General features: G+C 43.1%; 1 protein-coding gene across 1 annotated transcript in view; it reads left to right on the forward strand.

The window, feature by feature from the left end:
• The window catches only part of BPNT1 (3'(2'), 5'-bisphosphate nucleotidase 1), a 28787-nt gene extending 16429 nt beyond the window's left edge, over window positions 1-12358 (forward strand). Inside the window, exons 5-8 of the mRNA XM_068129499.2 lie at window positions 2985-3076; window positions 3275-3472; window positions 8397-8502; window positions 11656-12358. Of these exons, the coding sequence (XP_067985600.2) occupies window positions 2985-3076; window positions 3275-3472; window positions 8397-8502; window positions 11656-11804 (545 nt within the window). The 3' untranslated portion in view covers window positions 11805-12358. The remainder of the gene's footprint in view (window positions 1-2984; window positions 3077-3274; window positions 3473-8396; window positions 8503-11655) is intronic.
• Window positions 12359-15055: the final 2697 nt, after the last annotated feature.

The raw sequence follows: 15055 nt of genomic DNA on the forward strand, positions 1-15055 counted from the left end.
TTCCATATATCTTTTCCATCTTCCTTTAATTCCATCTGGGTCCACAACGATTTGTCCCACTTCATCCTTCAAGCAACTCACCCCCATCACATCACACCTCTCTTTCGCTAACTGCTTTGCAATCCTGAATACTGCTCTCTGACCCTCTTCCGAATCCAAGCGTTCTCCGAACATTTTCCTGCATGCCTCCTGCGCCTTTGCTACCTCTTTCTTTGCAGCCTTCCTGGCTGCCTTATAACTTTCATGCTCTGCTGTTTCTGCTCCCATACCCTTCGCCTTCTGCCACTCCTTGAACTTCTTCCTCTTCTCATCCATCCTCTTTCCAACTTCATCATCCCACCACCATGTTTCCGAGTGCCTCGGTGGTCCTTTTGTCCATCCACATACCTCACCAACGGCTCCCAACAGACTATCTTTCATTGACATCCATCCACTTTCAAGCTCAACCACATCATCCTCTACCCTACTCAGCCTCTCTTTTAATGCCTCCCTTACTGTCACCTCTTTCAACCTCCACACCTTCATTCTCGGTTGGTACTTCACCCGCCGAGCTCTCCTCGCACCTTTCACCCTTATGTCGCAAACAACCAAGTGGTGCTGTGAAACAGCCTCCTGCCCCGGGATCACCTTTGTGTCCCGGAGGTGCCGCCTATCTCGCCTACGCACCATCAGGTAGTCAACGGTTGTCGTCGACCCACCTGACGTGTATGTAACAAGCTTATTATCCTCTTTCTGGAACGGAGTATTACAAATCAACAAATCAGCTCCATCAGCAAACTCCAAAATCCTTTCACCTTCTCCATTTCTCACACCATATCCGTAACCCCCATGAACTCCCTCAAAACCATCCATACTCCTTCCCACATGTCCATTTAGGTCTCCTCCTACCACAACAACTTCCTCATCTTTCACGTTTTCCATCAGCTTCTCTATCGCACACCAGAACTTGTCCTTCTCTTCAACGCTCCGACCAACCTGCGGAGCATATCCCGAGATGACGTTCACCAAGAGCTTTCCAATCATCATTTTCACCATCATCAACCTATCACTCACTCTAGTCACACTCACCATACTGTCTACAAACTCCTCAGAAAACAGGACACCAACACCATTCACGCCCTCCAGGCACCCTTGCCACACAAACTTGTATTTCTGTCCCTGCCTACCCTTCACCATTCTCACACCACTTCCCTTCCATCTCGTCTCTTGCACACAACATATGTCCACTCTTCTTCTGACCAATACTTCCACCACTTCTCCTGATCTCCCTGTCATTGACCCTACATTCCATGTCCCAAACCTCAGAAACCGATCTTCACTTCGGGCTGTACCCTGCCCATATGTAGTTGTAATTGTCATGGTTCTCTTTTTGAGGCAATGTTTTTTATGGCCGGATGCCCTTCCTGACGCCAACCCTCTTAGTCGTCTCTTACGACATGCAGGGATATGGTGTACCAATTCTAATCCAGGGTATACACTGGGAAACGTTTAAAACATGGAAATTCTGGGGGGGGGGGGGGGGGGAGGGTTTGGGGGGCATCACGGCTGCGGGGGCCCCGTCAGCGCCACGCCACGTTTGTCCGGTCAGCACCACGGCGGCCCGGTCAGCACCACACCACGTTTACCTGGTCAGCACCACGGTGGCCCGGTCAGCACCACACCACATTTGCCCAGTCAGCACCATGTCAGCCCGGTCAGCACCACGGCGGCCCGGTCAGCACCACACCCTTGGAAAGGACTTCGATGCACGTCGGCCCAGTCGGCCCAGAGCCTGGCACGAAGTCCAAGGACATCAGCACGTCATCCGAAAACAGCTCCGGCTGGTGCGAACCACTCGGTCAATGGCACGAACCAGGTCCCGACACTCCCATGCTCGCTTGGCCCCGATGAAGGCCTCGATGGGTGTTCTGCAAACAGGGGCAAAATCGCCCAAGCCGCGCTGGATTTCGGCAGTGGAAGCCTTGCTCGCCCGGCCCCGATGAAGGCCTCACTGGGTGTTCTGAGACGTTTCTGAGTTTCTGAGACGAAAGCAAATATCTATTCTGGGGAACCCCCCCCCCCCTTGTCGACCCTCTCAGGGCCCGATTTTTAAAATTTTTATTAATGCCATGAACTTTAATCACAATACAACAAATATAATTTGTGCTAAGTTCAGTCACAATCCCATCAGTGGTTTCGGAGAAGAAGTTGCAAATAGTGTTTACGGACTGACAGACTGATGGACGGACGACGCCTTTTGCGCCATCGCATAAGCTCCACGGAACTATGTTCCAGGTGAGTTAAAAAAAAAAGTGGAGATTTTGACCTTCTCCTACACCTTTTCCTTCATTAAGTGATTCATATCTCACTTTCCTGTGCTGCCTTCATCACCACTCTTCTCATTCTTTCTCTAATTACCACATAGTTCACTTCCACATGCATATGCAATAGATAGATGCTTCTTAAAGGATATAACACATACCCTTGATGAGGATTAACATTCAATGTGGCAGACCGGAAAGATACACAGCTACGAGTGTGACGTAAACTCAACCCTACAAGGGGTCGGCTTGTCTGGAATCGGTAAGACACAAACAGATAATCAGCAGGTTGCATCGTTGCCATGAGACATGGGCACACTGGGCGACTTGCTATCGCTAACCCATTGGTGTCAGGATTTGTAGATTTGAACCTGCGGGTCACGGATTACTATACAGAAGCTCATCGGGTTAAGCCAATTCAGAACCTGTGTCGCTGTAAGATAAAAACAAAATCCTTTTTTCTTCTTCCTTGCCCTGCCTGCATTTCCATCTTGACCACCAGCTCATTTATACAAGGATTTCTCATGTTATTTAACTTGGGCCTATCGAACAGCTATACTAGTTGGTGCATTGGTGGTACCTTTTAGTTTAGTTTAACTCTACTAGTCACCTGATTAAATGACAGCCTATCATCTTAAAAGCAGAACCTCCATGCTTTTATCATTTCTCCAAATATCCTCGTAGGTCTCCTTGATCACGTGACCGTGCTGATCGGTTTAGCATACCAAGGAAAAGCTGTAGCTGGTGTCATTAACCAGCCTTTCTACAACTACAAAGTGAGTCTGATGACTATTTGTTGTGCAACACGACAGCACGTACTATATCCGGTGAATGAAGTTCGACATCGATCTCATTGTGAGATTGTTGGATGTAACCGTGAGCGAGTTGGTAGTCGAGTACCTATTGAATTATCCTTGTGAAAACAAACATTTGTCATACCAATAATGGGTCTTGTGTTGTCCTGCACTGCGCAGGCCGGAAAAGGTGCACAGTTGGGTCGGACAGTGTGGGGTGTACTGGGCATCGGAGGATTTGGATTCCACCCAGCGGCTACACCTGGAGGAAAATGTATTGTTGTGACCACACGTTCCCATAGTAACAAGTTGGTAAATGAATGTGTGGACGCAATGATGCCCGACGAGGTGGTGCGAGTCGGCGGGGCAGGAAATAAGGTAACGACACGTTTTGAGCATTTATTGCGTACTTGATGTGCGAAACTTCGTACAGGTTTTCATTGCTTCAAGCACATTTTTTATAAATGGGGAATAAAATAATCTCAAGTTGATTTTATTAAATTTCAGTGTTGCATGTTTTAATGCCCTCCGGTTGGTTATCTCCATTCGCGGGTTTCAGATGGTGGAATGGAGCCTTCCCAGGTCTCAAAGTACCCACCTTCGTGTGTGTGTGTGTGTGTGTGTGTGTGTGTGTGTGTGTGTGTGTGTGTGTGTGTGTGTGTGTGTGTTTGTGTGTGTGTTTGTTTACAATTCCAAACAGGTAATCGACAGTGTCCACAACATTAATAACAAGGGTAAGGCAAAATGTCTTTCAACCGTTGATTTTTCCACATTGTACACAAACATTCCACATGACAAGCTGGTAACCGCATTAGACAGAGCAATAGATAAAGCATTTGCAGGAGGTAATAGAGTATACATTAATGTATATCAAAACAGAGCACACTGGTCTGTAAAGGATAATAATCGATATTCATGCAGTTTTTCAAAAAGTAAACTCAAAGAAAGTATTCGATTTCTGCTAAACAACAGTTTCTTTACATTTGGCAACAAGATACTCCAGCAGACAGTGGGCATACCCATGGGTTCAGATCCCAATATACTCCAGCACACAGTGGGGATACTCATGGGTTCAGATCCCAATATACTCCAGCACACAGTGGGGATACCCATGGGTTCAGATCCCAATATACTCCAGCACACAGTGGGGATACTCATGGGTTCAGATCCCAATATACTCCAGCACACAGTGGGGATACCCATGGGTTCAGATCCCAATATACTCCAGCACACAGTGGGGATACTCATGGGTTCAGATCCCAATATACTCCAGCACACAGTGGGGATACCCATGGGTTCAGATCCCAATATACTCCAGCACACAGTGGGGATACCCATGGGTTCAGATCCCAATATACTCCAGCACACAGTGGGGATACTCATGGGTTCAGATCCCAATATACTCCAGCACACAGTGGGGATACCCATGGGTTCAGATCCCAATATACTCCAGCACACAGTGGGGATACCCATGGGTTCAGATCCCAATATACTCCAGCACACAGTGGGGATACCCATGAGTTCAGATCCCAATATACTCCAGCACACAGTGGGGATACCCATGGGTTCAGATCCCAATATACTCCAGCACACAGTGGGGATACCCATGGGTTCAGATCCCAAGATACTCCAGCACACAGTGGGGATACCCATGGGTTCAGATCCCAATATACTCCAGCAGACAGTGGGGATACCCATGGGTTCAGATCCCAAGATACTCCAGCACACAGTGGGGATACCCATGGGTTCAGATCCCAATATACTCCAGCACACAGTGGGGATACTCATGGGTTCAGATCCCAATATACTCCAGCACACAGTGGGGATACCCATGGGTTCAGATCCCAATATACTCCAGCACACAGTGGGGATACCCATGGGTTCAGATCCCAATATACTCCAGCACACAGTGGGGATATCCATGAGTTCAGATCCCAATATACTCCAGCACACAGTGGGGATACCCATGGGTTCAGATCCCAATATACTCCAGCACACAGTGGGGATACCCATGGGTTCAGATCCCAAGATACTCCAGCACACAGTGGGGATACCCATGGGTTCAGATCCCAAGATACTCCAGCACACAGTGGGCATACCCATGGGTTCAGATCCGGCCCCTTTCTTTGCAAATTTGTTTCTGCACATGTACGAGTTTGATTGGGTCCAGAACATGTGCAGGGATAAATTAACAACTGCACGAAGATGCGGAAACATCTTCAGGTTCATTGATGATTTGTTGGCAATTAATGGATTTATATTTGAGCAGCTTCATGATGATATACATCCAAAAGAAATTGAACTAAAAAAGTAAAACCAAACTTCCACTTCAGTTTCCTTTTTGGAATTACAAATTGACATCCATAATAATAAATTTCACACCAAATTATTTGATAAACGAGATGCATTTCCATTCCACATTGTCCGAATGCCTTTCTTAGACAGCAACATTCCCAAAAAGCTATTTTATGGTACGGTTGCAGGTGAAATAATTAGGACTGTGAGAGCAACCACACACAGCTCTGAACTGGTCAATAAATTACAACAACTAGTCAGACGTATGTCAGCACAGGGGGCTGCAGTTGGTAGATTAAAACAAGTTTTCTTTAAAATCACAAAACGACACCAAATCGAATTAGTGAAATACAATACGAATAGTAAAAATATTATTCATGAGATCTTTATGTAAATACAGTAGAATATAATAATTAAATATACTACAAATCAATGTTGCTCGGAATCAGTGGTTGCTAGGATACGACAGCATGCCAAAAACCGTTATAGGTGAAAGTTAGAACATTCGAAATGCAGTTTGATCCAGAGGTAGGTGGTGTGGCCATGCTGGTTGTAGTCAGGTTCACTATGTTAACAAATATAATTTCGTTCAAACTTTTGGTAGATTAGCAAAAGAACACATTTTTGGAATATTCAGAGCATGAGGAATCCAAAAATTAATGTTTACATTTGCGTAGACACCTTTGCGAAAATGACACTCAGGACAGTGATGAAGATCGTCAGGTTCACTATGTTAACAAATATAATTTCTTTCAAAATTTTGGGATTAGCAAACCTGTACATTTTTGGAATCTTCAGAGCATGGAGAATCTGAAAATCAATGTTGGCATTTGCACAGACACCTGCATGGCCGCCATTTTGGAATTTGAAAATGGCCGCCATAAAATACATATTTTGCGCGATCTCGGCTTTTAGTCAACCTAGAGACTTAATTAAATATGCTAATCCTATGTTTTCTGGGTCAAGGAATCCAATAAAGGCCTCAAAATAGTGCTCAGGATTACAGAAAAGCGACAAACAAAGGTAATTGAAAACCATTGTCTTTATATTTGTGATATAACTGTATTACATAATACATGATATTGCAAGTCCTTCGAAGTTATAGGTTGTTATAGGAAGTTATAGGTAGTATCAGATTGAACTATAAGTCCTATACACAGGATCTACGAGGTCTACACCGTTCAGGAATATGCTTTTACAGATCTTCATCACTGTCCTGAGTGTCATTTTCGCAAAGGTGTCTACGCAAATGTAAACATTAATTTTTGGATTCCTCATGCTCTGAATATTCCAAAAATGTGTTCTTTTGCTAATCTACCAAAAGTTTGAACGAAAAAAACATAGTGAACCTGACTATTGGTAGATATGGTTTATTTAAGGTAAGATGTGCATGATTTAATGATATTATCTTATTATCGAGTGTGTAAGGAAAGTTATAAATATATGATAACACATTAAATCCGATTGCGAGTAAAGTTGGAATAAGTGATGTTGCATTGATGGGTTGACTGACTGCCTGGACGCAACTGAGGTTGTGGATCTACTGATGTACCATCTATGGATGTGGATTCCTGATCGAGGTTGTGGATCCACCGTTTGGAGAGGTCCTGGGCTGAAAGGATTGAAACCTCGAGGAGGAACGGTGCCCAGCTGATAATCCGTGCAGTCGGGAACCTCGTCAATTGCTTACAGGTTAAGGTTCTTGCTTTGGGTAGGGGAACTATGTTTTGAGGTTTACAATTTAAATAAAGTTGAATATGGGATGTTGTGAAATTAACATCATTTACAGCAATCCTTTCAATTAATTATATTTAAGTTTAACAACAACCAATAATGTACAATTAATTAAAAGCATTTTAAAATAAGAATTGAATAAGAGAAATAAATATTGAAATTTAAAAGATAGAATTGTGAGGAACAAAAATAAAAAAAACGTGTGTGTGTGATATTTGTGTACATCTGTAAAAAAAAAAAAAAAAAAAACATCAAGGAAGGATTTTGCATGATGGAGGATGCCCAGTTTTTCTCGGTAGTAGGTTGTAGACAACAACCGCCCAGGGTATCCACCCCCACCCTTCCTCTTTTATAACCTTTTAAGGAACTTTCTTTAATTAAATAAAAATTCTTTATAAAACAAATGGTCACTTTTATTTAGCCGTATGATAAAAAATAAAGATAGCGGGATGTTTGGACCGATCGAGTCAATTCACACCCTCGACTGCTGAACACTATTTCTCCGTACGATTGGCAAAAAAAAAAAAGTGAGATGGTTAATATATTTTTTTGAACAAAGACGTTACAAACCCATTTCTTTGTAACGCACATTTCTGGTTAATAACCATTTTTTGTGAAGTTTGAAGCAGTACCATTAACCGCGGTAAATGTTTATTTGTTTCCGACAATAAAGCAAAATCAGCTTCCGAGTTAAAATGTAACGATGAGGAAATGAGGATGAGCCGATGAGGGGTTTCACTGTACTGTTAAAAAAAATAACAGAAGCTCGGGCCCCTCAACGGACCCCGGCCCCGAGGCAGCGAACTCCCTCTCCCCCCAACTCGTATCAACCTCTCCTGCAGCGCGCAGCACGGCGTGAGTCCAAGTCCATTTACGTAGATAATTTGCATCGGCTCCACCATTAAAATCCCCACGTTGTTGGGGGGAGGGGGAAGGGCGGGGATTGCAAACCAAACCAAGCAGCTCCAACCTTTATCTTATGACCCTTAGATCCCCTGGCCCGGTTGGTGAAGATTGGATAAGTAATGACCGAATGCATCAGCCACAGACAGACAGATGCCAAATTGTGTATTTTAGTATGATTTTGAGTATCTCATTGGTCGAACATTTTGAACATCGCTCTTATGTACAAGTTCCTCCACAATGTTTTTAAATTGCATTTATCTTGTCAAATTCAACTTGATGAGACTGTCACGTCAAAGTGTAATTTATCTTATCAGGAACTCATTTTTAAGAGACTACGATATTACAGGTGAGTATAATTGTGCTACAGGTATTGCAGCTGATTGAAGGCCAAGCTTCAGCCTACGTGTTTGCCAGTCCAGGTACAAAGAAGTGGGACACGTGTGCTCCTGAAGCCATTCTTCATGCATTTGGAGGTGTGCAATCTCTCTCTCTCTCTCTGGAAAATTTATTCAATCTGATTATATATATATATATATATATATATATATATATTTCCCATTACTCTGATGTTGGCCATTTCCTAATGTATATATATATTGCCGTTCTTATATTTGTTTGTTATTTTAAGAATTGAAATGGAATTCTTAAATGAATATATATATAACCACCTTTAGAGGCCATTTTTCCCCGCAAAGCGGGGGTTGGCCTTTTTCGGGAACCGTGGTTGTTGTTGTTTTTCGGTTCCCTTTTTGAAGCAATGTTTTACGGCCGGATGCCCTTCCTGACGCCAACCCTTTTTGCCGCCTTTAACGACAAACAGGGAATTACCAGTGAACTGGTACTCAATTAGCCGACCTCGGAAGGATGACAGGCTGAGTCAACCCCCCTGGCGTTAATTCAGCAATCGACCGGGATTCGAACCCAGGATCCTAGGATCCTAGGATCCTAAGCCGGCACCCTAGCTGCTAGCCCAACACCAGGGTCTGAATGAATGAACAAATGAAAACAAAATACTGCAATAAAAGGAATGTGGAAAAAGGATTTTTTTATTTTTTATTTTTATTTTTTTTTTGTATACAAGATCGAGGCTCGTGAAAGAGCTAACATTAATCACACAAAAAGACAAACCGACACACAAAACACAAAAAACAAGGGGAGCGGCAGACAAGATGGGGAGAGAGGGGGAAGGCCACAAAAGAGAGGGGGAAGAGGGGGAAGGACACAAACACAACATTTGAGAGCAGGGACATCGGGAGGACTTGGGGGGAGGTGGGAGAGGATTAAAACATATGAACACTGCAAGGACTCTGGGGTGAATTACCGGGGGTAGAAAAGATCAAGGTTTTCGATGGGGGAAGATAAGAGATGGTGGTGAACAGCTGTTTTAAAGACCTGGAGGGAGGAGTGGGATTGAAGGGAGTGGGGGAGTTTGTTCCAGAGGCAGGAGAAAAGGGGAATGAAAGAGTGAAGGTGAGCAGAGAGCCTAGACTTTGGCAGTTTAACCATAAGAGGGTTGCAGGCAGATCTTGTGCGACCTGAAGGAATATTGGATGTCAGTCATTAATGTCATTTTAGCCTTCTAAGATATATATATATATATGAAGATTTCAAATGCAAAAACAGATAAATCCATTTTTTCAATTTTGGGTAAATCAACATTTTTAATGTGCTTTCTTGGTAAAACGTATCAATTTCAAAAAGGGTGGTCCTAAATTGATGCAAGTAAACTAACACAAGGCCAGAATTTCACAAATCTAAATTTAATAAAAACCATTATAATTTGATACATTTCAATTTGTTTTGCGTCAAAAGCAGATAAATCCACAACCTGATTTTTTGCAAAAACAGACGAATCTATCATAACCTTTCTTTGGTATTAAGGTTTCACAGAATTACCAGAAATATAATGATAATCTTGAGTGCAATATGAAACGATATTGACCTGAATGTAAAACAAAAAAAGTTTCCAAGGCAGGGACAGGAGTGGCAGGAAGGGTCATGTTATTATCTTCTCTGGGGTATATAGACTACAGTAGATCTAGGCTAGGGCCTCAAGAACAGCAGGTGTATTCAGTTACTAAGGTCCTGCCCTCCCGCTCTGTGGTACTAAACCTTTTGTTCATAAATACCTGTACGTAGTCATTCGAGGTACGGCACTTTAGACCACTTGGACTAAACCCAGTGCAAGGGTATTAAATGCCCTCGGCGAACCTTCAGCTTTGCACCTCTACTCCCCCTCCCCTCTACTCCCCCTCCCCTCTACTCCCCCTCCCCTCTACCCCCACCACAATTAACTTTCAAAAATTAACATTGTGCATTAGTATGAATAAAATTTCTGCATTCATAGAGTAGAAGAAGAAGGGTTAATATTGCTTCGAGTAGGTGAGAGAATAGATAGATCAGGTGGAGAGATAGGTTCGATTTGGACAGATTAGGGCGAAGCTGGCTGTCTCGCCTGCCCCTACTGACCAGCCATATAATCAACCTGCCAGCCATGTCATCGGCCTGCCGGCTTGCATCATCGTAATTTCGGTTTTAGCCCGAGTTTCCACGGCTGATTAGTGGGAAAATACAGAAGAGTCACCAATCATAAGCATGAGGCATCTTTTTCCTTCTTGTACGTAATCCTAGTTATTTTTATTTTGAGAAGTGATCAACGCAGCAGTCTATTGCGTATACGCTGCTAAAATCAACGGATGAGCAAGACATGTAATAAATTAAGGTTTTTTTGTATGTAATTTCTATTTTAGCCTTCTAAGAATGTCATCTTCTAAAAATGGCTGCCACTTAACATTCAAAAATTCTAAACGAAATTCTCAAGTTTAACTTGGACATGCTATGCTGCATGCTTGTCGGTGAAGGTGCGGTGAATTTTGGCTCTTTAAACAGAAATTATATATCGCATACATTAATCGCATATCATACATATCGCATACATACATCCCTGGTGTTGGGCTAGCGGCTAGGGTGCCGGCTTAGGATCCTAGGATCCTGGGTTCGATTCCCGGTCGATCGCTGAATTAACGCCAGGGGGGTTGACTCAGCCTGTCATCCTTCCGAGGTCTGCTAATTGAGTACCAGTTCACTGGTAATTCCCTGTTTGTCGTTAAAGGCGGCAAAAAGGGTTGGCGTCAGGAAGGGCATCCGGCCGTAAAATCATTGCTTCAAAAAGGGGACCAAAAAACAACAACAACCACGGTTCCCGAAAAAAGCCAACCCCCGCTTGCGGGGAAAAATGGCCTCTAAAGGTGGTTATTATATATATATACATTAAGAGCTGGGGCGACAGCCTCGAGTCCGAGTGGTATGCACATTTGCCTCTGAGCTTTCGAGCTGAAGTTGGAATCTCGACCCAGCTAGAAACTGCCATCCTGGTGTTTCACCGGCAGGATGATTCATCAATGTGTGTGCCGTCCCTCGGATGGACGTTAAGCTTGGTATCCTGTCTTCTAGCATTAGTTTGTGGAGGTTAAAGGTCTCAGGGTGTCCTTCACAAAGACCAAGTGAGTTTCAAATTTCTGCCTGGACTGTGGGAAGCAAGTGGTCTGGTCTTATTGGAGGTTCATTTAACACAAGGACATATGCTTCTGTTTGACGTGTCTATGATTGTGATGCCACTTTTACAGGACGGCTGACAGACATGCACGGAAATCAGTTTGAGTACCATCCCACAGTGAAGCATCAGAATTCTGCTGGGGTGTTGGCAGCTCTGAACAATTTTGACGTATTCCTTAATCGTGTGCCTCCCAATGTGAAAGCAGTTTTGCGTCCGTGAGAAGGGAACATTGATCAAGAATGAGTATATTTGACTCAAATACCCTGGTGCTGGTGTACATCTCTATTTTGTCAAATCACCTCCAGTTGCTGTAATGAGGATTGCGTTAATATGTGGGACATTTATTCCAATTATACAAGTACTGATGGATGATTTGTACTTTCTATCAAAACATTAGTATAAATCGATTATAGACAAATCCCAAACCGAAATTGCACATTCCCCATTTACCATCCCGTACAAAGCAATGAGGACTTGATTGAGGCAGGCCTTGTCATATCTTTCATTTACATGCATTTCTGAACAAGTACAGTAAAATCTGTATCGCACCATCACTATCTTGCACAACCACGTGGACCTCTTCCTTTGTTTTGCAGAAATCAGGTTTTACTTCATTGTATCCATATTCTGTCGTCCCTCACATTCTTCCTGCAGCTTGATGCATAAGTACTGAACAACAGATCTTATGGTTTATGAATAATATGTAACGTAATTTTTCAAATCTGCGATTATTTAATATTTTTGATAAATTGATATTAAACGATTGTAATCAACTGAACGCACTTTTTTGTATACACATTCGAGGCTCGTGTAAGAGTAATGTATAGACACAAAGACATAAACAGACACATAAAACATAATAAAGGGAGCGTGAGATGAGAGGGGGAGAGAGAGAGGGAAGCACACAAGTACAACAGCAGTGAACAGGGACATCGGGAGATCTGTGGAAGGGAGAGGGTTGGGGTGGGGTACACAGGATAAACAAGATGGGCACGACCAGGACTTTCAGGAAAAAAAACGGAATTTGAAAAAAGTGGATTTGAGTTGTATTAACGGAGGTAGAAAAGATCAACGTTTTGGATGGAGGAAGATAAGAGATGGTGGTGAGCAGTTGTTTTGAACACCTGCAGGGTGGAGTGGGATTGAAGAGAGTGTGGGAATTTGTTCCAGAGGTGGGAGAAAAGATAAATGAAAGAGTGAAGGTGAGCAGAGAGTTTTGATTTTGGCAGTTTCACCAGAGGATGGTTTCTGGCAGATCTTGTGCGTCTTGCAGGAATATTTGGGGGACAGAGCAGGTGGAACTAGGCCAGAGAGGAGTCGGTAGAAGACAGAAAGACCACCAACCTGCCTGCGGTGAGTGAGTGAAAGGCCCTCGGAATCGGCTTCATTCCAATGATTCTGGAAGCTTTGGTTTCAACAGCGTGAAGACGAGCTGGGTGTGAGGCAGGAGCACCAGCGCAGAGGGGAGAGCAGTATTCCATTGAGCTACTGATGAAAGCTTTATATGTGGTGAGGAGCTCAGGTGTGCAAAGAAAGGACTTCACACGACGGAGGATGCCTCGTCGGCGACTGGCTTTGGAGGCCAGTTTGGAAATGGAGTTTTCCCAGGAAATACTTACTACCTTTGAAATGGAAACTACTACTAAAATACTTTCATATGGAAATACTGTGCGTATTTCCATTTGAATATCTCCTCTCCACCCATACTGTACAATTTATTTTTCCCCAATCAGCATTTCCTTTTGCACGCACACACAGGATAAATAGATTCACAGTAATGTTTAAGGAAGAATCAGGATGACATCGATAGAGGGAGATAACCTCATATTTCTCTATGGAGGAGTAAAAGTGATGAAGGGAATAGAGGTGAGTGAGTAAAATCCTTTGACCTTAGAGGTTTATCCCTTTACCTTTCCTTCTTCCTCACAACTTCTTTTCATTTTCTTTCAAACTCACATTTTTTCCCCTATTTTTGTTTTCCTCTAACTTATCCCTTCCTCCTCCCAAATATGCAATGTGCATAATAAAGTCTACCCTCCCTCAAACAAGCTGCGAGCAGCATGATCTGCCCACAATTCCAGCACTTCGGAGAAAGTCAAGTTGTTGCGCTGTTCATCAGCAAAGTCTTCGACAGAATCTGGCACAAAGGGCTCCGAGCGAAACTCCCAATGTATGGTATTTAGCCACAACTCATCCCCTGGTTTTCCAGCTTCATTGCCAGGCGATCTATTTATTTGTGTTGATGGTGCCCTCTCTGACCACCACTATGTTAATTTTGGTGTTGCTCAATATTCTGTCATCTTGCCCTCCCTCTTTTTTTCTTTTCATAAATGACCTCACAGTGACGAACGCAACCCTGTCCATTCATTTGCTGACTCTACCCTCCACCAAGTTATAAATCCCAGTACACCTCCTCCCAGTCACTTTCTGCCAATCACCTCTCACCTATTGCCTCCAGAAGTCGAGATCTCTATGTCACCCTCCAATGAGGATCCAACAACCTCGTCTCCTTCAATCAGTCAAAGACTCAATCGTTCCTTAGCTCCAGCAAGATCAGCAGAGCAACTCTTCTTCTCATGTCCAGCTCTTAACTCCAGCAGTCCCCCTCTATTAATATTCTGTCAACATCTCCAGAAACCTCTCTGAGTATCCTCACATCCTCAATATCATCAGATATGCCTCCAATAAGTTTGGAGGTTTCTTACGTATGTCCATTAACATTTGACTAAAACATCTCACAAACCACCTGGCCAATATGGGCCAAATTTGGTATGATGCATGACGACAGCAAGGTCTCATGGGGTCGTGCTCTCCATTCGGATTTGCCCCCAATAAGAGGCTGCAAAGAGCGGTTTCTCCTCAAATTCATGGAATTCAATTGAAAATCTCAGGGACCATAGGGAAACTAGATGGTATTCATAGAATACTTACCCTGCGCAGCAAACTTGTTGTGAGCCAACTCTTCTGTTTTTGAACATTTTTTTTTTCTTTGATCCAATATGGCTGCCAGACCACGTGAGTGATGACATCATAAATTTATATTCTCTAATATAATTGTTGCATAGATCACGCTCAATACATTTCAAACTGATCAGACTAAGCGTTGTCCCTGTCGAATTATGACGTCATAATTATGGTGCCAATGACGTCATCATTAACACCTATTCCCCAAGGGAAGTACTTGACAATGAGCCATGTTTCAATTTTTTCCATGGAGTGGTTTCGGAGATGGAGGTGCAACATTTTTCGATTTTTACAAAGATGGCGTCTGCACCACATGACCTATGACGTTATAATTATCATTAAAAAATTCTACAGGAGTTGCACATATTCTGAAAATTGTGTCCATCGCTCTAACAGTTGCAGAGGAATTTTTGTTTTATTCACACTGATCAGATCAAGCGTTGTACTTGTCGAATTATGACGTCATAATTAAGGCACCGATGACAACATATCTTATTCCCCATGGT

This window comes from Myxine glutinosa, chromosome 9, assembly GCF_964187855.1.
Source record: "Myxine glutinosa chromosome 9, kmMyxGlut1.1, whole genome shotgun sequence".
NCBI lineage: Eukaryota > Metazoa > Chordata > Myxini > Myxiniformes > Myxinidae > Myxine > Myxine glutinosa.